Raw genomic sequence first — 21020 nt, 5'->3', positions numbered from 1 at the left:
CCACACATTTCTTTGTTCAATATTTAGGATCTTTTCAAAGCAAGTTTTTGTTTACCGAGCTTTAGATTAATTTTGTGCATATATGATATATAATTTAGGTTTTCTGTTGTTAGTAAATTGAATTTCATATGGCTATGCAAAATTTTCATAGTGGTAAGACGGCAAGAGTATGTTTGTATAACCACATGAAACGCTTGTTTTTTTTAACACAAAACCATAGTCCTGAACCCTTACAACATTTTTTTGGTATGAATATATTAAGTACACAACTTGTTTTCCACATGAATAATTTAAAATGATAAATTAGTTTTAATAAAACGAATGCAATAGCTTTTAGGAACTCAACAGATCGTGCACAAAAAAAAGGAATTCAACAGATAAATAATGTGCCGCTATATCTTCAAAAAGTTCATTGTCAGAGAGAATAGGGAAGCTATCAGTTTATTCGTTCATGCTGTCCGATACAATAATTGGCAAGGACTTTAAGAAAAATAATAGTGGATGATTGATTAATAATACTAACTAGTATGGGATTTCTAGTGATTTAAAATGCACAAAATAATTTTAATGCATTGAGATTGACAATTTGCTTTCCACAAAATAGAGAAACATGTGCTGACTCGAGCATTCATGCAGACTCACTACCGCTTTTATGAATTTGCGAGAATATTTGAATATGCTTAAAAAACTCGTGATTTTTGGTGTTCCAAAAAAAGGTTGTCGTTGACGTAGTTTTGACCTCTTAGTCTTAAACATCTAAGAGAAACTAAATTAATGTAGTGTACAGAAATACGTCTTTTATTAAAGATCTTAAACTTTATATGATTTTTATTTATTTTACGTATACAGATCTATAAGGAAAAAATGACTAATAACATTAAAATTTTACAAATACTCTCACCGTTCCTAAAAGATCCATGTTATAGTTTTTTCACACTTATTAATAAAATATTTAAAAATGTATTTTTTAATACATTGTTTTTCTTCATTAATTATTCCCAATAACTTTTAACCAATGAGATTTTATTAAACACAATTGTATTTTTTTTTAAAGTACAATTTTTCATTAATTAATGTTTTGAAAAAGTAAAAAAATGTATCTTTTTGAAACAATTTTTTTTTCTAAAAAATGGATCTTTAAAGAACAGAGGGAGTAATAAATTTCTTGTAATTCTTAGTATAAGTAATTGCAAGAACCATCCCATATTTCTTTTTGTAAAAACCATCCCATATTTGGTCGATTTATTATCATGCGTTTGTTTTAAATAATCGCCATTCGAATCTAGTTTTTCAAACCAAGATTGTTGCTAAAAATTTTCACAACAATTATTTGTTTATTTTGTTCGTATTATGAATTATTAGGTGGATGTCAATATAGACACATAGGTCCATGTTTTAGACGGTTCTAAACCTTAGTTCTACATTCCTATAAACTTGATTCAAATTTCTTTAGTGCAGCAACAAAGAAAATTAATTGGAAGCCACTGAAAAATGACATTTATGTGAAAGATCCAAGAGAATATAAAATACAGTAAACCATTGATTTAAGTTTCTTTAGTGTGACAACAAAAAGAAATGAATTGAAAGCCACTAAAAATTGACATTTATACGAAGATCCACAAGAATATAAACTGCAGTAAACCCCATAAGGATTTGGACTGCTAGAAGTAGTAAATGCCAGTTCTAGATAACATTACCGTGCGAGTATATTGAACATATAAAGAAAATAATTTGTGGTCATAAAGTACCATAATATTGGAAATTTACTGATATGTTTCATGATTGAAAGATGTGATTTTGTATGAAAAGGATAGTCATACTTGTAACTTTTACAAGAAGAAAATGAATAACTGGTATGTATAAGTATGCATAATATGAAAGTTTAGAAGATGGTCAATAAAAAGAAATTTGGATATAGAGTCCAAATAGACCAAAATATGACCTTTTGTGTGAAAGTAATGTTATGGACAAGAAGTCCAGTGGTCTAAAAATTATCTGACAATAAACAAGTTTATTCACTAAGGATATGCTTATAGCAATTCTTAAAAGGATGATATATATGCTGAGAATACATCTCCCGAAGATGATGCTTCCAGGGGGGAGAATATGATGATGTGCATGGTTGTACTCTTTTTTCTTATCATTGGTTTTGTCCCATTAGGTTTTCCATATTAAGATTTTAATGAGACAACAAAGAACACGCAATTGATAGACACCTAAAGAAGAAAGTGATCAATATTCCAATGTATTTTGAGACTGAGAGAAGAGGAAGAGAATGATCAAGATCAATCATACTTGAAGAAGAATCAAGAGATGAACACATTTCATTCGTGTAACAGAATCGAAGGTCGAAAGTTTTCCAATCAAAGGATACCTTCTAGATGGAATTAAAATATGAAATTGGGGTCCATAGAAATATATTTGAGTCTACATTCATCTCCAATTTGAATCAATCATTCCCCATGATAGAACTCGAGATATGGCTGTTTTCGTGGACATGAATAAGCTGTCTCAAAATACCTAATTTCGACAGATATCCCAATATCACTCGATATTCCAATCTGGCCAGAGCTAGACCAGTGCTTATAGTTAGACAAGGATGTTAGCTTCGACACCTAAGTGATTTGAAGTCATTTTGTCCTATGACCATCAAGATATTCATGTTTCAGTGAGGAGTGCCAAATCTGCCAAGAGAAGTGAACCGGTCCAAGCCCAAGACTAAGGAGTTAATTCATCACATTAGATTGTGTGTACTATCAGATATCTCAAGTTATGTTCTCATCAGGGGGAGTAGATGTGTGATGCACTCTTTTCTCCTTAACATGGTTTTTTTCACTCGGTTTAACTAGTAAGATTTTTAATGAGTCAGCATCTTATGCGCTTTAGAAAATAGTTTTGTATAATGGACATTAAAGAGGGAGTGTTATGAATTATTAGGTGGATGTCCATATAGCCCATAGGCCCATGTTTTAGACGGTTTTAAACCCTAGTTTTTGCATTCCTATATATATGTATTATTGTTTACGGAATAAGAATAAGCTTAACCAATTCTATATTCTCATTCACAACAGTTCGTCAATTATTTGTGAGTTTTACTTATAAGTAAACTGAATTAAAAGAAAATAAGAAAAATCTCTCGTGAGCAACAATACATTTCAAACGAGAATAAAAATGTAGCGCTTCAACCGCCCATGGCTAATGGACCTCTCACGCCCGTTCATTCGACCCATGGACCCATGCCGTCCAACGGACGGCGTGTTAATTTATCTGATGGTTCGAAATCACTTGTTTACTGGCCCTACATCACCACATGAATTTTCACGTGCTTTTGCATCACTCGCACGATCTCGAATCAGTTCCCGATACGTCACTCATTCTTTACTACTCAGCTCGCATGCTTAACTCTAGAGTTAAATAGATGTGTGTCGAAAAGAAAAGTGCACTTGGTGATATAGGTAGCTAAATCTATTCTCTTAAGTTGTTTTAACATATCTACAACGGGATATTACAATTTACCCTCTCTTAAAGAACGCAAAGTCCCCGCTGCGCCAGATCGTCACCTTTGTTTGAGTTATGGCTCCACCATCGTTCACTAGAGTTCAGCTGTGAGATTGTTGCTAACATACCCGGATCGTTACTTTAATGGTTCCACCCGTCATGACGTGGGCCCCATCCCGTCCCTGGTGCGTTAATTTTTCCGAAGTCAAATCATTGTTTATTAACCAGCATACCACATGATCTTTTCGTATTTTGGCCTCACTGTTCGACTCACGAATCAATTTTGCTATGTCAGAACTACTCGAGTTTCACTACGAACTGTGCTTCAAAGAGGCAAATGTCACGAACCTCACGCACTTTGTTGCTATAGTATAACCAGTCCAATATTCATAAGTTTACGATGCTTTTCTCTGATTATATAACATTTGCACTCAACAAATCATAACTGTATTACTGTGAACAATGCAAACCGAGTATAATCACTTCTCCTACTCTCGACTCAGTTCTGGCGCTCGCCATTCACACTCTATAAAATATTACCTGATCTGGTTCACTTCATCCTTACTCGATCCTCGAGATCTTGAGTTAGCCGTGAAATTTAATCCTTCTACAGTGATAATTAACTGTATTTGCTTTCTCAATCAAGTTATTCATCACTTTACTGATTCATGAGTTATCTCAACTTCTCACTAATCTATAATTCACTAATAAATCATTACAACTCACTATACGACAAGAAATCATTTTAATATAACACATTTTATCTAGTAATCCTCTTCTTCTTTTTAACTCTGATAGTTATCAACGAGTTATATGGTATATGAGTATATAATTGTCGAGTATATGCATTTTTAATTAAACTCCTTAATATCTCTTAACATTTAGAGAACATTTTAAGCATACGAAATATATTCTGATAGCATCTAAATATTTAATTGAAATTTTATTATAGATACCATTAGCCAAAGATTAAGTTTCGAAGATAATCTATTAAATTCCTACTTTTGTTGTGAATAAGCATCCAAATGCGTCCATGAGAATACAATTATGCTGAGTTCAAGAGATATTAGTTGAATGAACCCAACGAAAAAGTTGGACTTTTTTGTTCAAATTCTATGTCGTTTCGGTTTTCTAGTAAATTTAATATTAATGTTGTTATGACCAATAGTAATAATCTTCTATTTTTTTATTGGTTCATTGTGGTTAGGTAAATAATTAATGATGTTTTTGTTTAGAAAATATAAGAAATTAATGGTTTTCTTAATTTACGTGCATAGCTGTAAAACGACTTATATTAAAAAACGGAGGGAGTAGTATATTAAGCTAAAGAGAGTCTGCTTTGAATTATGAGATCGGTTCGATGAAAGTATAAACTGTAGAATTCAAAATATGTTGATTACAGAAACGATGTGTCATACAATATATATACATTAATGCATAATAATGTGTGTGAGTTTATATATATTCTAATAGTCGAGTGGTATGAGCATGGACGTAATGGCAGAATTTGTAAATATTTACAAGTACAACTTTTCATCGTAAGAATCCCTACTGTACACGTTAATAGAGACACATGGTTGTGGTTTTTACGGAATAATTATGGTTAACGAGCTTATTCAACATGTTGTTAGTAATCTCCTATATATACTCTTCTCTTTCTCTTAATAAACAGTCCTCCTGCTTAAATTCTAACGAAATAATTTCAGGAAAAAAAAAAGAAGAAGATATATAAACTTTGGAGGAAGGTTATCAGGGAGAATCAAGAAGAGTCATGACTACTTTATCAAAGATTCTATGTGCGTTGATCATTCTTTTCTTATGCATATCCTTTCGATATTCACTTCATGGTTTGTCTCTCTCTCCCTCTCTTCTTTAAAATCTTATAAAGCATATTACCTATATATCTTGACAGTGATCACTACAACTGGAAAGCACGTACAACTTAACATTCTAATATGCTAATTTCATGTACAATAATTAATTTTCAATTTTTTTGTACACTCACTTCTCTTTTATTTTATAAAAATTATTTTATAAAAGAAAGCTTCTACAAACTATTAATTATAGCACGCAATTTTTCGGTTGAAAACTATGCATGTATGATAAAGATGAGAATGACTAAAGGTTTATGCATTGGTGTTTAAGGTACGTGTTATATGCTAACTCATCTTTTTCTAGTATAAAAATTACTTCGAGATTTATTTTATTCTTTGTTTGCATGCATAGTTGACACATGATGCATGCATGAGATCGCCCTTTTACTCTTATTAGAAATTTTTTTTGCTAAAGTAATAATTGCTGGAATGTTAACATATAATATAACCAACTTTTTTTGTTCATGTTTTGGTCATCAATAGAAGATGGGAATCAAGAATCAAGCCGTGATGTCGTTTCAGTTCGTAAGGTATAATATATATATGATAAAACTTTAGAAAATCTATGATTGTAATACAGTAGAACTTCTATAAATTACTAATGTTGGGACTTTAAAATTTTATTAATTTATAGAGATATTAATTTACAAAACTTTTTTTCCTTATTTATATTTCTTATTTTAAGATATATTTATTCTGAAAAAAAAAATATTTGATTTTAGTGTATAGACATTAATTGTTATTTTTTTGAAATTTGACATTTATATTAATTTTTTTATATTATTTGGTGTATATAATATATATTACATAGAGTTTAAATGTGGTTTTAGATATAATATTATTAATTTTATAAAAAAAATACATTAAGTATTAAGAAAATATAAAGATAATTCTATTGTGAATATAAAATATATAATATAATAATAAATTCTTACTTATATAAAATATGTATACATATAAATTATTTATTTATAATTTTAGTGAGATCATATATTTACATAGAATTTTTTAAAAAATATTATCTTTTTATTTTGTTGAATTGTGTCAAATTTTGAACTGGTCCAAGTTAGGACCAACGAAATTTATTAATTTATAGAAATTATTAATTTATCGAGTCTTAATTTATAAATGTTCTACTGTATATAACTTGGGAAACTTCGCGATGACAGGATCATTCAGCTAAGTTTTTTTTAATCAATTGTAAGATTTTGCGGAGTTGCGTTGATTTGTTATTAAATGACTCTTCTTAGTCCATATAGTTTTGCAGTTACTACTTACTAGTCTTAAATAAATTCTTCAGTACTATACGTCCTGTATTCTGTATAATCTGTGTTGTTGTTGTTGTTATATGGGATGGAAACATTCCAGATTTTTTACTATAAACAAAAAGTTATTGACTAAACCGCTTGATAAGTGCAGGGGATCGAAAATGTTGATGTCGTGATACGAGGAAGAAAACTGATGATGACAAATGGAGAAGCAGATAAAGAAACAACGACGATGAAGAGAAAGAGAAAATCAGGCAAAAGTGTTGACGACGATGGACTCGTTGCTTTCACTGCTGATTATTGGAGAGCCAAGCCCAAGCATCATCCTCCCAGGAACAATTGATCATAATCCTGTTATGAAATAATATAACAGAATGCTAGCTTTTATGAATATCTCCATAGATATATAACTTTAACTATAAGATAAAATGAAATATGTTTGTTATATTATGTGTTTCGTTTGCTTTGTAGTTTATTTTACCTTGTTTCGGCTTAATTAATGGTTTGCATATAAACCAACAATTTTGAACTTTTGAAGCTTTTTGTATGTATATGAATTATGATTTTTTTTTCATATATGTTTCACATCATAGCAAACCAGAAAACAAACAAACATGTAAGTGATCAATGCAACGTTTACTAATATTATAGACTAGACATACACAACGCTTTAAAATGTAGGCAAAAAGCTGTAAAACAAGAAGTTTAAAGAGAATACAGAATACAGATAAGCTCGACATTCACTCGGTCAATTTACATGTGGTCGGCGAACTCACATTAGCCAATATTAGCTACCAAGGGATCGAGCTCAATTGGAGGATTTTCGTTAATAAAAGTATCTGACGATAATCATTCGGGCTGAGATTTGACAAAAAAAAAAAAAAAAAAAAAGAGATTTGACAAAAGACACAAAGACATGGGAAAGGAGACTAGAGAGCACAGCACAGGAGAAGACAATTCGGGTGGTGCACACATATTCTCACTCCTTTGACACTTGGGAAACCAAGAGCCTCGAGAACCATTCCACCTTTGAAACAATTGCTATGTCCACGATCTTGATCGGTTCATCCAAAGGAAAGATTTCTACTATAGAGTTGGGAGACCTTGGACGAGAAATTACTTGCTGTATGGTCCTCCGGGACGGGTAAGACGAGCCTGGTGGCTATATGGCTAAGTACCTTAACTCCGATGTCTACGTCCTACAGCTCTCGAGAGTTGGTGAAAGGCTACTTCAATCCATGAAGACTGCTTTCAGGAGTCACGAACAACTAGATTCTCTTCGTTGAGGATATAGACGAGGTTAATTAGGTCTTAGTTATTTTCTTATTTATACAACGTTACATTTATGTCTTTTTTACTCAAGTCAATACTTGGACATTGCAAGCTTTGATTAGTATATATATATATATATGTTCAAACTGTTTTTTTTTCTGGTGTCAATAGGGATCGACGGTGTTGGCATTATCGGACTTGTTGCGTAGCTTAGTACTAGGGACACCATGGGGAGAAGCACGCATCATCGTAATATTCACGACAAACAACTTGGATATGCTTGACCCAACATTGCTAAGTCGTATCAGTGTGGACATTTACATGGGACATTGCTGTTTTGAGGGCTTCAAAGTGCTGGCGTCTAACTACTGGGCCTCTCTCATGACAATGATGATGAGCTACACCGTCTCTATCCAGACATCAAGTGTTTTATTGATGGACAAGTTATCACACCAGTACAAGTCGGAGCTAATGAAGAGCGAAGATGTCAATGTGGTCATCGAAGATCTGGTGAGGACTTTGGAGAGTTTTAACAGTAGATAAGATTGTTGAAGACGAGAAAAAAAACATTTGGCATATATACAAGACTTATGAGTCTTATAAACTTGAAGCGAGTCTTGCTAATTAGAAAAAAAGTTGATTTAATTCATTTTTGAAGATGTGAAAATTTTAAGCCTTCGATCTATACTCTCTCACAATATTAAGAACCCATCTTCAAAAGTGTGATTTAAAAATAACTTTTGACACGTTTGAAAAATTATTTAACCAATTTATCCACCTAGAACATTTGTTTACACGATCACTTGAGAGAAATTAATCATAAAGTACCAAACTTGATTTACTTTGACCCATTATTTAACCAACTCAAGTAGAGCATTCATTTACATAATAACTTAGGAGAAATTAATCATAAAGTAATACCTTTGAATTAAATAATCCAAAACATTACTTTCGAAAGAAAAAATCCAAAACATAATTTGATAGCAATTGTTTCAAAACATTAATAAGGAGAGTAATAAACAACAACAATCAAAATACAACTAAACTGGTGTTTTTAAAAGACTAGGAACATAGTCCCCGTGCCGCGCAAGCGCGGGGTCGTTGATGTTATTGTTGCACTAAATAGAAACCTGTAGGTGATGCTGTGTTATGTTGTGGTTTTTAATTTGGTAAGATTTGTATTTTTAGGTAACAAAAAACATGAAGACAGCTCCGAATAAGCTTCAAAGTGGAAAACTGTGGATGTTCATGATGATGCTACGGAAACGTTTCTAATATTTTTATGTGATCATGTCTTAATGAAATGAGATACCAACATTTTAATCTGCGAGAATCCTATCATTGCTTTATTAATAATCGAAAATCAAAGTAGAAACTCTTTTTCGGTGGGCTATATAGCTTGCAGGATACATAAAAACACAACCATGTTTCAAACAACAAAAACACATGATTGAAAATTTAAATAAAGCTAAATAAAGGATTGCTTGACGGGATGATGAACTCGATAGTATATTTTTTTCACTCATGACTGCGGCTTTTCCCAATGTTCTCAAGTCTTGTGTATTTCCTTCATCACCTCCCCATTCCCAGATTCGCAGCAACAACCGTGTCACTTGAAGATTCTTTCGGTAGTCTACGTTCCCCTTCACTTACGGATCGTTGGCTGCTGCTGCCCATCTGAGATACATTACAGCGGAAATTCAGAATCTACCCTCAAGCTGTTTTCATGAAACAAAACATCGTTGAACTGCTCAATCTTGTTCAAGTTTGGGGAAAAAAAACAGAGTAAGGCTAAAAAGACCACGAGATTGATGATCCTAATATGGAAAGTGAAGACAGAAACTTAACGTGATTCTGTACAAACACATGTGAATTTGATCATTGAGATTAGTAAGTGGGTTGATAAAAGCAACTCCTCCTACACCCCAAGTAACTGATAATTCACGGCCAAAAAAAAAAACTGTGTGGAAATGTTTCCCACATTATTCCTTTGGTGGAACCATTGAACCAACGCAGGCTTTTTTAATTCCTTGGGCCTGTAAAAATAAAACGTAGATGTGTCAAAATTAAGACTGAAGCTTAGAGTAGACCCACACAAAAAAACATCACTTACTTGCCCCCCTTGAATATAGCAAAGGAATCTCGGTTTCCACATGTTGGATCCAAAAGAGGCATATCTACGTGGTGGTTTTCAATGCTGAGTCTAGAAATGAACAAAACAGAAGCAATTTTGTTGATAAGAGGTTCAGAGACTGGCTAGTAGAAAAGAAGATCAAGCATAGGAAGTCGTTACTAAGTGAAAAAGGAAGGTGCATAACTGGAGTGAGAGTTTTATGGTCAATAAGGTTCGATAATAATTCATCTGCAAGTGAAGGCCAATCTGCAGACAGCTACTTGTTTACCTAAACCCCCACAAGAAACATATTAGCTTTGGATTGTATCAGATTGTGATACGGGAAAGTTAGAAAGATAGGGGGATACAGTCATACAGAAGCATCCATACCGCTTGTATGATGTGCTGTGTAGACTCGAATGGGTATGCTTCAGATGAACCTTGAAATGGTTTGTCTTCAAGCAAAACTTGGATACATGCCAGTGAAGACTGTGCAATTGAATCAAGATTGTATTTGTACCCTCCCTCTAACGCCATCACAATCTTTCCTTGTGCAAACTCCATTAGCTGAAAGAACATTTTTTTATAAAAGTATAGATCAGAGCTAAAAGAACCATGAACCTCAAGTGCTTTGTCATTGATGTGACCTTAATCAGGGCATTGATGGGACCTGTTAACGGTTCAATAAAGAAATGGACCACAACTCGAGTCATCACTATAGCGTCCTTCAGGTCCGAACCTTGGACCGATTGAATTTGGCACACAGCGTTTATTAGAACTAGTTTTCAGTGTTTTATTATATTATTATTATGCAAAAACTTTATCCACTAGTTCTTACTGTTCCATCGTACTTCTTCGATTATTTTTCACTATCACACTATACAACTGATATACTCGTCGAGCTTAATCTATCACCACATGACAAACTTGTCTCTCCTGAAAGCACTGAATAGCATACATGAAATTCGCTACTTGAGTTGGATGGCGCGGATCGAAGAAGATAAACATGTCTGGTTCCTTACACGCCTTTGAGAATGGCAAACAAGTCGTAGTTGAACCTCCATTATAAACTTTAGGACAACATGGGTTGTAGTGTTCAAAGATTTGAACTAACTTGATTGCTCGAAGGTCCACGAAGTTCCAACATGAGGTTGAAGTAGTCGGAGTATAGTATAAGAAAGAAGTGTTAGAGCTTATGACGCATATGAGACAGGCTTTCTCTAAGCTGAACATTGAAAATGTCGATAGCAAGGTTTAAAGAGTCGTCGCAGCTTCCACGGGGTACCGTCTCTGCAATGATATTTGGGTAACAACCTAAAGGTTTAATGTTGTTCACGAAGAAGTTCCGTGCTCCTAAGTTATATAATCTCTGCAAAATAAATTAAAATCTTACGCATATCAAGTCTCCCGTGCTCCTAAGATTAACATTATAAAAATCGTTCTACTACGGTTTTTCAAAAAATTGTTTCACTTTCAAAAAATCTAAAACATAATGTTTTTTTGGAAAGACTCTTCGGATTGGTGTATTTATTAGGTTAAGATATATATGAATCGGTTCTGAAATAGACAGTCCTAATTAAAACTAAATAATGTATGGCCAAGGCAAATTATATTGAAAACCCTAACATTTTGTACCTCGAGGTGTATCAAGAACTCATTAAGAAGCTTGCTTGCAAACTCATTCGCATCGGTTGCGTTCTTTTTATAGGTGAAAGCGTAATCATTGACCCCAATCGCGGTCATAAACAACGATCCACCCAGTGTCTACTAAGCTCTGACTGCGTCTTGAACTTTTCTTAAGATTTTCTCAATGGTTTTATTGAGTAGATCGATTTGGACATTCATCGAGAGACATCTTCCCTGTCCATACAAAGAATATTAAAAAAACTCATTATAGTTTTTAGATATTGCTAAGATCTTTTTGGTGGAATATTGAAACTTACAAATTGCTTTCTGTGTCAGGAAAAATCCCACAGCTAGCAGAAGCATAGTTATACCCGTTGAGAGATTGTTTTTTTCTTTTTTAGATAATCCCATGTAAGCAGGAGCCAAAGGAAGCCCATAATAAATAGCTGAAAAAGAATAACATAACCAAGAGGGTTAACATTTTCACTAATTTAAATTATAGCATATATATGTAGATTTAATTATTTGTAATTTTACTAGTTATTTATTTCATTCAAAAAAACATTTACTAGTTTTTTTTGCGAAATAGTCACAGAATCATAGAAAATCGAAAAGAATATTAAGAAACCAAAACGTTAATAATTCTTTTTGTTCTTACCAATATAATCAGCAATTGTTTTGCCATCACTAAAACGGCCGGTAGCTTTGCCTCCTTCAAAGTTAGAACCATAGGGTTTAAAATTCGCTCTGACTAGCGTCAAAAGATGATTATTGTTCCTGGATCAACCAATGAATCTCCATAACATACAAAGCTGGAAAATTCCCGCCAAAAAGCACGGCCTCTCCCTTTAATGATTTTTTGGAGATAATTGTGATAACATTGAGAAGACACAAGAGGAGAAAAAGAAGGTATGGTACTATGGTTTTAGATAAGAAGGCAAACCCATTTCTTGTATTTCTGTAGAGAAAAAGAAAGAACTTAAACCTGCCAAATGAAAATGCACTAAGAGAAGTCAATTATCTATTTAGAAAGCATCAAACAGCTTTCAAACATACTCCAATAATAATAGTTAAAAATAAAAGTAACAAACAACAAAGAATCCAACCTTTTAAGTATAAATAATCTAATTCAGGACATTTTATAATCTAAATAGCAACAAATGAGACCAAAAGACTAGGCCTGGAACTTTTATCCGAGATCCGGATTCGATCCGGATCCGATACGAAAATCTGGATATCCGGAGGGGCCGAATCCAGAGCCGGATAGTAAAATGTTGGATCCATCAAAGCCGGATCCGGATCCGGATATTTAATTTTTAGTCCGGATATCCGGATCCGCAAGTTTATTAATAACTATTTCAAAAATAGCAATATCTATATAAAAATTAATTTTATTTAATATATTTTATTTTATAATAGTATATATAAATTTTATGTAAATTTTGTAATATTATACATAGAAATAATTAAAAACATTATATTTTTTATTTTTAAATTATTGTTAATTTTATATATATTAATATTATTTTTTATTTATTTTAAGGATCCAAATTCGAATCCGGATATCCGTCGGATATTGCAATTTTAGAAGGATATCCGAAAACCCAAGATAAGAATAATAAAATTATAGATCTGCCGGATAAGGACCAGATACCCGATCCGTCCCAGACCTACAAAAGACTGTTTTTTAATCTAAAGCTGCACGAGGAAATGAGAACATTAGATGAATAACAATTGATGTGAATAAAGTAGTATACCAGTAAACCATATGATATAAATTGAAAATAAATAGAAATAGAAAATTGGAAATGAGAAAGAACAAGGAGTTACCGATGAAACAGAGAAGAAAATGAAGTGAAATTAAGCTCGATAAACGCTGGTGTATTAGACATGAACAGTGGAATATAATTATTCATAGCAATTATTTATCTGGGATGATTTTCTGCTCGGCGAAATATAACCGGAACATACAAAACACTTTTATCATAAAACGATGTAACATTCAAGATATGCATAATACACGTGTGTGTCAATATATATAGAAATATATGTATTCGAGTGGTTTGAGAATGGACGTAGTGGCTGCAGTGTCGTGCTCAGGCTCGCCGAAACTTAAGGCAAGCAAACAAATTGTGATCCTTTTTATATATAAAAAACCTGAAATAATAATATTGTTTCAGAACATAATAATAGTGCTAATAAAACCAACAATAAAAATAAAGCATGATTATTATTTTCAGTAAAATTATTCACCAAATGGAAAAGTGAAAGTAATAACAACAATTTATGAGGACTACAGAATTCAAACATATCAATTTGACAAATTAATAATCACTTACACCGATTATTCAAAACAAAAATAGTTTGAAAAGATTATTTCGTTCAGATCCGATTTGCCCACAAGGCGCCGTCTATACAATTTTTAGAACACTGAAAATAAGCATGGTTCTGAATGTCAGAAATAGTAAATATTTACAAGTACAGCTCCTCATTGTCATTATACATACTGTAGACGTTAACAGAGACGCATGCATGGTTAATGGACTAGTTATGTATGGTTACACGAACTTACAACATATGGTCAATGATCTTCTATGTATATTTAATTGGATTCTTCTCTTTCTTTTAATTATGCGTCCTCTTGCTTATATGAAATCTTAGAATTGTTATGTTATTCTTATTCTCATCCGCAGGGAAATATGTTTGTTTTTTGTTTAATTTGCTCTTTAGTCTCTTTTTCGCTGTCAGCTTAGTTGAAACATCTCCTCTGATACCCCAAATCTCATAACTCGATCTCTCAAGGACCTGTTCTATTTTTAATATTAGGTTGATTTATTGTTAATTCAAAAATTAAGTCATTGTTCCTGATTCTAATAAACAAAAGACACCGACATTTCATTTCATTTTATTCTTTTTTCTCTGCTATTGTGATTTTCACTTATATAGCCTCCCTTTCTCGTTCTCTTTCTTTCTTTGTTTTCTAAGATTCGTCGTAGGTGATGATGAAAGCTCCGCAGGTACTGGAATCTGTCATCATGCTTTGCAAGTGATGAAAACAGCAACAACAACTGTCAGAAGATGAATGAAAACAACATCAATAGTGATTTTTCTTCTCCCGATTCAGATCGGTTCAGAACAGCGACAATTCAACCTAATTTGATGAGGGATTCTGGGTTTTGCTTCTGTTTAGGACTTTTCTGTTCGTAATGATTTTCGATTTAGGGTTGTTAAAGAATATTTCTGGGTTTTCTGTGATTAGGATTCTTATTGTTCTTGTTCTCCATTTCAAGAAATTTATTATGTCTTTGATTAGTCGAACTAGGTATAAACTCATTTAGTAGTACATAGTATTATGGAGTATATCAGTAATTTAGTATAACTAATTCTCAGACAGTATTCAGTATTACGTAATATAACTAGTATAACTCGGTATAATTAAACTAGTAGTAATACTAAGTAGTACTACTTAGTACTACATATTATGATGTATAACCAGCAATACTTATCATAACTCAGTATAACTAAGTATAGTTCAGTATAACTAAGATAGTTCAATATAACTGAACATCATTATTATCAGTAGAACGAAGTACAAACTAAATAAAATTATACGGTACAATCGAGTAACCAAATTTAAAAAATTTAAAATTTAAAATTTAAAATTTTTTAAAATTTGAAATTTGATTTTTTTATATAAAACAATAATTTTGAAAATAAAAAGGTAAATCAGATTTTCATATTTCATTAAAGCAATAGGGGTATAGGAGATTTGAGAGACCTATCAGAGATTGGCTTTACACAGATGGGGGGTATGGAAGGAGTTGGCTCTAATGGTTTACATGACCTAAACTCTGAAGTTTTGAAGCTTTGTACGTAAATGAGTTATGACTTTTGGCTATATATTATGTTAAAACGATTAGGTCAAATAAATAACACGCAAACTTTGGGACCGCTTAGGTGAGCATAAACGCCTACATGACTCATATTTAGAACACTAGGGATTAACCCGGGCTACGCCCGGGATTTTTTATTTTTTTTCTAATTTAAATTGTTAAATCATTTATATTTAGGTTATGATATATATTTATATAAATGTTAAGATACATGTCATAATTAAAATTTGTTTTTAACTTTAACACGTTAAATTAACATATTTGTTTACTATTTAAATATTTTGTAATTTTGTTGGCTATCTATTTATCATATTTAGCAAAACTATATGTTGAGTGTTGGAATAAATATTTTAGATATTTAATTAAACTGTAAAATTTTTGGATCGACCCACATGCTCAATAATCGATTGATCCGTAAAAAGATGGTCGATCTCCTTGGCCAGGTTAGTACAATTTTAGCAAAAATATCTTTGATTTTCAAATATTAAGTATATAACTATTCTTTTGAATATTGTTTATGTAAATATTTTTGTGATGTTTGAATTTGTGATGTTCGTATACTTAACCAAGATGATATTGATGTTTAACAATTTATTGTTTTCTGGAAATAGAAAATAATGATATATCAAAACGTATCTAATACTTGTTAAATGATAGTATAATGTAAATTACATCCATTATTTGAAAATAACCATTTGTTGTTTTTATTTTTTTTAAATCAGAAATTATTTTATTTAAAAACATTATTCATATATAATATAATAGTTTAAGTTTGGAAGATTAATCTATATATATAAATTATGTATATTTTTTAAAAAATAATTGATATTATATATTGAGTAACTAAATAAAAGCTGAATTTCTTATCTTGAAAATCAAATATTATATTTTGTCTTCACGTTAGACTCACCAATCCATCATAGTGTGAGGTTGATGTTGATGTTATAATGAGTTTTATAGGAACTTTCTTGATGTAAAACTATACATTTTATTTTTTTTGGTTAATATGGTATTTCCATTTTAATATAATTTACTACCATTTTAAGATAGATGTACATTTTAAGATAGATGCTTAAATCTTAATGTTCTTTTTCTATTTTTTAAAATGTTTATTTCCATTTCTTATATTTTTTTACGTAATATCTATATTTTATATTTTAAAATAGATATTTAAATCTTAATGTACTTTTTCTATTTTTTCAAATTGTGTATTTACTTATATTATATATTTTACATTTTAAGATAGATGTTTAATGCTTAATGAACTTTTTCCATTTTTTAAAAAAAGTTGTGTATTTACTTATTATTATATAGATAATTCATATATTATATATTTACATTATTTACTTATTATTTATTGATAATTCATATATTATATATTTAATGCTTAATGTTTATTTCCACTTCATGACTTTTTATTTACTTAATATCTCTATTTTACATTTTAAGATAGATGTTTAAATCTTAATGTACGTTTTCCTTTTTTTTTTAAATTGTATATTTCCATTTGTTATACTTTCTATTTACGTAATATCTATATTTTAAATTTTAAGATATATTTTTAAATCTTAATGTAATTTTCCATTTTTTAAATTGGGTATTTACTTATATTATATATTTACTTATGATTTATTTTTCTTTATATTGTGTATTTCTATTTCTTATACTTTCTATTTACTAATAATTTTATATTTTAAGATAGATTTACATTTTAAGATAGATATTTAAATACTAATGTACTTCTTCCATTTTTTAAAATTGTGTATTTCCTTTTCTTATACTTTCTATTTGGGTAATATCTATATTTTACATTTTAAGATATATGTTTAAATCTTAATATACTTTTTCCATTGTTTTTAAGTTGTGTATTTCTTTTTCTTATAGTTTATATTTACTTAATATCCATATTTTACATTTTAAGATAGATGTTTAATATTTAATGTACTCTTTCCATTTTTAAAAATTATGCATTTACTTATTATTGTATATATTATTCGTATATTTATATATTTATAATATTTACTTATTATTTATTTTTCTATATATTGAGTATTTCTCTTTCTTATACTTTATATTTAGTTAATATCGATATTTTATATTTTAAGATAGATGTTTAAATCTTAATGTATTTTTCCATTTTTAATGTAAAACGGCAATGTTTAATACAAGAACTTGGACAAATAGTCAAATAGTTATATTTATGTTTTTTTTTCTTTTTTATATAAAATGGTAATGTTACATTATAAAGATAAGCCATTTTTTTTAGTGAAAATGGTAATCTTACATATGTTTAATGTAGTTTTTCTATTTTTTTATGTTGTATGTTTACATATTATTGTTATTTTTAAATGTAAAATGGTAATCTTACATATGCTTAATGTATTATTTCTATTTTTTATGTTGTATGTTTACATATTATTTATTATTTTCTAAATTATATATGGAGATAAACCGTCTTTTTTTAGTGAAAAATGGTAATTTTACATATGTTTAATGTAGTTTTTCCATTTTTATGTTGTATGTTTACATTTTATTTTTTTAAAATAAAAATGTAAAATGATAATCTTACATATGTTTAATGTAGTATTTCCATTTTTTATGTTGTATTTTTACATATATTTATTATTTTCAAAATTATATAGAATGTTTTTTGTTTTTTTTATAAAACGGTAATGTTACATTATGAAGATAAGCCGTCTTTTTTTTAAGTGAAAAATGGTAATCTTACATATCTTTAATGTAGTTTTTCCATTTTTTATGCTGTATGTTTACATATTATTTATAATTTTCGAAAATTAGTAATATTAAAATGTAAAACTATATTTTATGCCACGTGTCATCTTTCGGGAGAAGTTTTTTTGCTGATGTGGAAGCTCTATGTTGCCTCAAAAGGTCTCTTTTATTAGTATAGATTGACACAATCACCATTGAGAAATCAGTGATAAAGTAATTACACTGAATCGAATATGCGAAAACGTTGAGGTTAGGTACACAAATGTTTCGAAACACATATTGATCATGAGAGGAAAATAAACAACGGCAGCAACAAGTAAAGTTGTGATTTTTTAAGATTGTCGCTGAGTAAAGTTAATTTATTTACTCACACAACTTCGCAAACTTTTCTCTGCTGGAAACATCCAATTGAGTACATGAAATTCGCCAATTCAGTCGGATGAAATGGATCAAAGAAAATATGTGTATCTGGCACCTTACACGAGCTTGATCCTGGCGGGCAACTCGTGCGTTTATCTCCATCATAAACGCTAGGGCAACATGGGCTTATCGAGTTTATCAGATTCGAACTAACTTGATTGGTCAAAGGTCCGCGAAGTCCCAACATGAAGTTGAAGTAATCTGAGTATAAGAAAGAAGCTTCGGAGAATTTTTTTTTCAAATGAGTCAGGCTTTTCCTTAGCTTGGCGTTGTATTTGGCAACCCTTGGTTTAAATACTTGCTGCAGCTTCCACGTGGTACGGTGTTAGCTACTATGTAATTTGGGTAACATCCTAATGGTTTAAGATTGTTTATGAAGAACTTCCTTGCTCCTAACTCATGCAATCTCTGCAAAACAAAATCAGAATATTTTGTATAATGCATCTCGATTAACCCTGAAAAAAGTATTTGAGCCTAAACTCAGACTAATATATATATATATATATATATAAGATTATTAATTCGATTTATATATTTTTATTTTATAAACTATACTCCTATAAAAAAACTCCTATATCAAAAATCTACATTTTAAAGTTTTCACACATACTAAAATTTAATTATAACTTTATTAATTATATTCTGTGATTATCTATTTTCTCTATTTTTAAATTAACAAAAAATTTAATAAATATAATTATTTTATAACTCACAGTCTATCATTATTATTTATTAAAAATGGATAGAAAATGCAAAAGAATATATCTTCTTGAAACAATATTTTAAAAAAACATATTATCTATTAGCATTTAAAATATTTTTGGTTTCAGTTTTTCAAAAGTTTGTAAGTTTAAGTCTCATCCGGTTCACTGTTAAGCTAATATGTTTGGTTCGGTCTATCTCAATCAAACAATATTACCATTAGTTAACGTAGAGGCCAATGAAAAATTGGCGAAAATTCAAACATCATTTTATTTTACCTTAATTTGCATCAAGAAATCATGAAGAAGTTTTTCTGCGAATTCATTTGGATCGGTTGTCTCTTTAAAGTAGAAAGCGTAATCGTTAACTCCAATCGCGGTCATGAACAACGATCCAGCCAAGTGTTTAGTGAGCTCTGACTGCGTCTTAAACTTTTTCTTCAGATTATTGTCGATGGTCTTTTCGAATAGATCAACTTGGTCACTCAACGAAAGACATTTGCCCTTTTTCATAGAAAGAATCATATAAAACTCATAAGTTTACCAGTATTGCAACTAAAGATCATTTTGTAGAATATTGAAACTTACCAGTCGCGTTCCTGTATCAGGAAAAATCCCACAGCTAGCAGAAGCATAATTAATACCAGTTGAGATATTGTTCTTTTGTTCTTCTGATAATCCCATATAAGCAGGAGCCAAAGGAAGCCCATAATAAATAGCTGAAAAAACATCCAAGACCATTAGACAAGGTTTAAATCCCAATATTTTTAGTTATTTTGTATAGTTTATAGAACTGTAGGAACTCATATTCATTTTCCAAAATCCCCACCTACAACAATGTATCTGTCTTAACTTTATTAAGTTATTAAGAGTTACACAATTTCCATAAAATTACCAATCGGAAATAATTTATGACCGAATTATCAGAAAAGAAAACAGTCACTGGTTAATGTTATATAAGTCCTTTGAGTAATTAATTACACGACCTATATAACATCCGTAAACAAAAAGGAGAGAAATACAAATTTTGTTTCGTTCTTACCAATGTAATCAGCAATTGTTTTGCCATTGCTAAAACGGCCGGTGGGTTTGCCTCCTTCAAAGTCAGAACCATAAGGAGCAAAATTCGCTTTGACAGACGTGTTAAGATTGTTATTGTTCCCTGAATCAACCAATGAATCTCCTATAACATACAAAGCCTGAAAATTCCCGCCAAAAAGCACAGGTTCTACTTTTGATCGCTTCGAGTTAATGGTGGAGACATTGAGAAGAAAAAGGAAGATCAAAAGAAGGCATGGCTTTAGAGAAGGCAAACCCATTTCTATCTTTCTCTTTCGGGGTTGGAGAAAGAAAAGAAATGAACCTTGCAAATAGGAAACAACGAAGATGAAAGTTAATTATAAGCGATTTGGAAAGCATCATACAGCTTTTACACAAGCTAAATATATAATACAACATGGTAAAAGCTATAATTAACCATTGTTAAGTGTTACCTAATCCTATATATGAACTGAAAAATAAACAATATCGAAACTTTTTCTATAAAAAAAACCTCCTATGGCGACGAACGGTGTATCCAAACTCTTAACATAAATATCTAATCAGAGACAGCTGAATATACG

General features: G+C 30.6%; 1 protein-coding gene and 3 pseudogenes across 2 annotated transcripts; 2 read left to right on the top strand and 2 right to left on the bottom strand.

Moving 5' to 3' along the window:
• The first annotated feature begins 4677 nt into the window (after positions 1-4677).
• LOC125604423 (protein GOLVEN 7-like) lies at positions 4678-7212 on the top strand. Its single transcript, XM_048774824.1, has 3 exons — positions 4678-5345; positions 5856-5902; positions 6792-7212. The coding sequence occupies exons 1-3, from the start codon at positions 5270-5272 to the stop codon at positions 6981-6983; spliced, it is 315 nt and encodes a 104-aa protein (XP_048630781.1). The 5' UTR covers positions 4678-5269; the 3' UTR covers positions 6984-7212.
• A 5-nt stretch (positions 7213-7217) lies between these two features.
• On the top strand, positions 7218-8869 carry LOC106414121 (annotated as a pseudogene).
• A 1183-nt stretch (positions 8870-10052) lies between these two features.
• Positions 10053-12598, bottom strand: LOC125604424 (annotated as a pseudogene).
• A 5818-nt stretch (positions 12599-18416) lies between these two features.
• LOC125604422 lies at positions 18417-20822 on the bottom strand (annotated as a pseudogene). Its single transcript, XR_007336182.1, has 4 exons — positions 20441-20822; positions 19987-20117; positions 19678-19902; positions 18417-19105 (listed from the first exon to the last, which is right to left on the bottom strand). The product of XR_007336182.1 is annotated as a GDSL esterase/lipase At2g03980-like (transcript).
• Between the last annotated feature and the right edge of the window lie 198 nt (positions 20823-21020).

Source organism: Brassica napus, unplaced genomic scaffold (assembly GCF_020379485.1).
Source record: "Brassica napus cultivar Da-Ae unplaced genomic scaffold, Da-Ae ScsIHWf_549;HRSCAF=825, whole genome shotgun sequence".
NCBI classification, from domain to species: domain Eukaryota; kingdom Viridiplantae; phylum Streptophyta; class Magnoliopsida; order Brassicales; family Brassicaceae; genus Brassica; species Brassica napus.
Note: the sequence above shows the minus strand (reverse complement) of the source record. Positions and strands in the feature narration are given on the sequence as shown.

Coding starts and splice junctions, on each gene's coding strand:
- LOC125604423 (XM_048774824.1), top strand. CDS start 5,270: ATGACTACTTTATCAAAGATTCTATGTGCGTTGATCATTCTTTTCTTA. Junction 5,346..5,855: donor CTTTCGATATTCACTTCATG/GTTTGTCTCTCT, acceptor GGTCATCAATAG/AAGATGGGAATCAAGAATCA. Junction 5,903..6,791: donor ATGTCGTTTCAGTTCGTAAG/GTATAATATATA, acceptor TGATAAGTGCAG/GGGATCGAAAATGTTGATGT.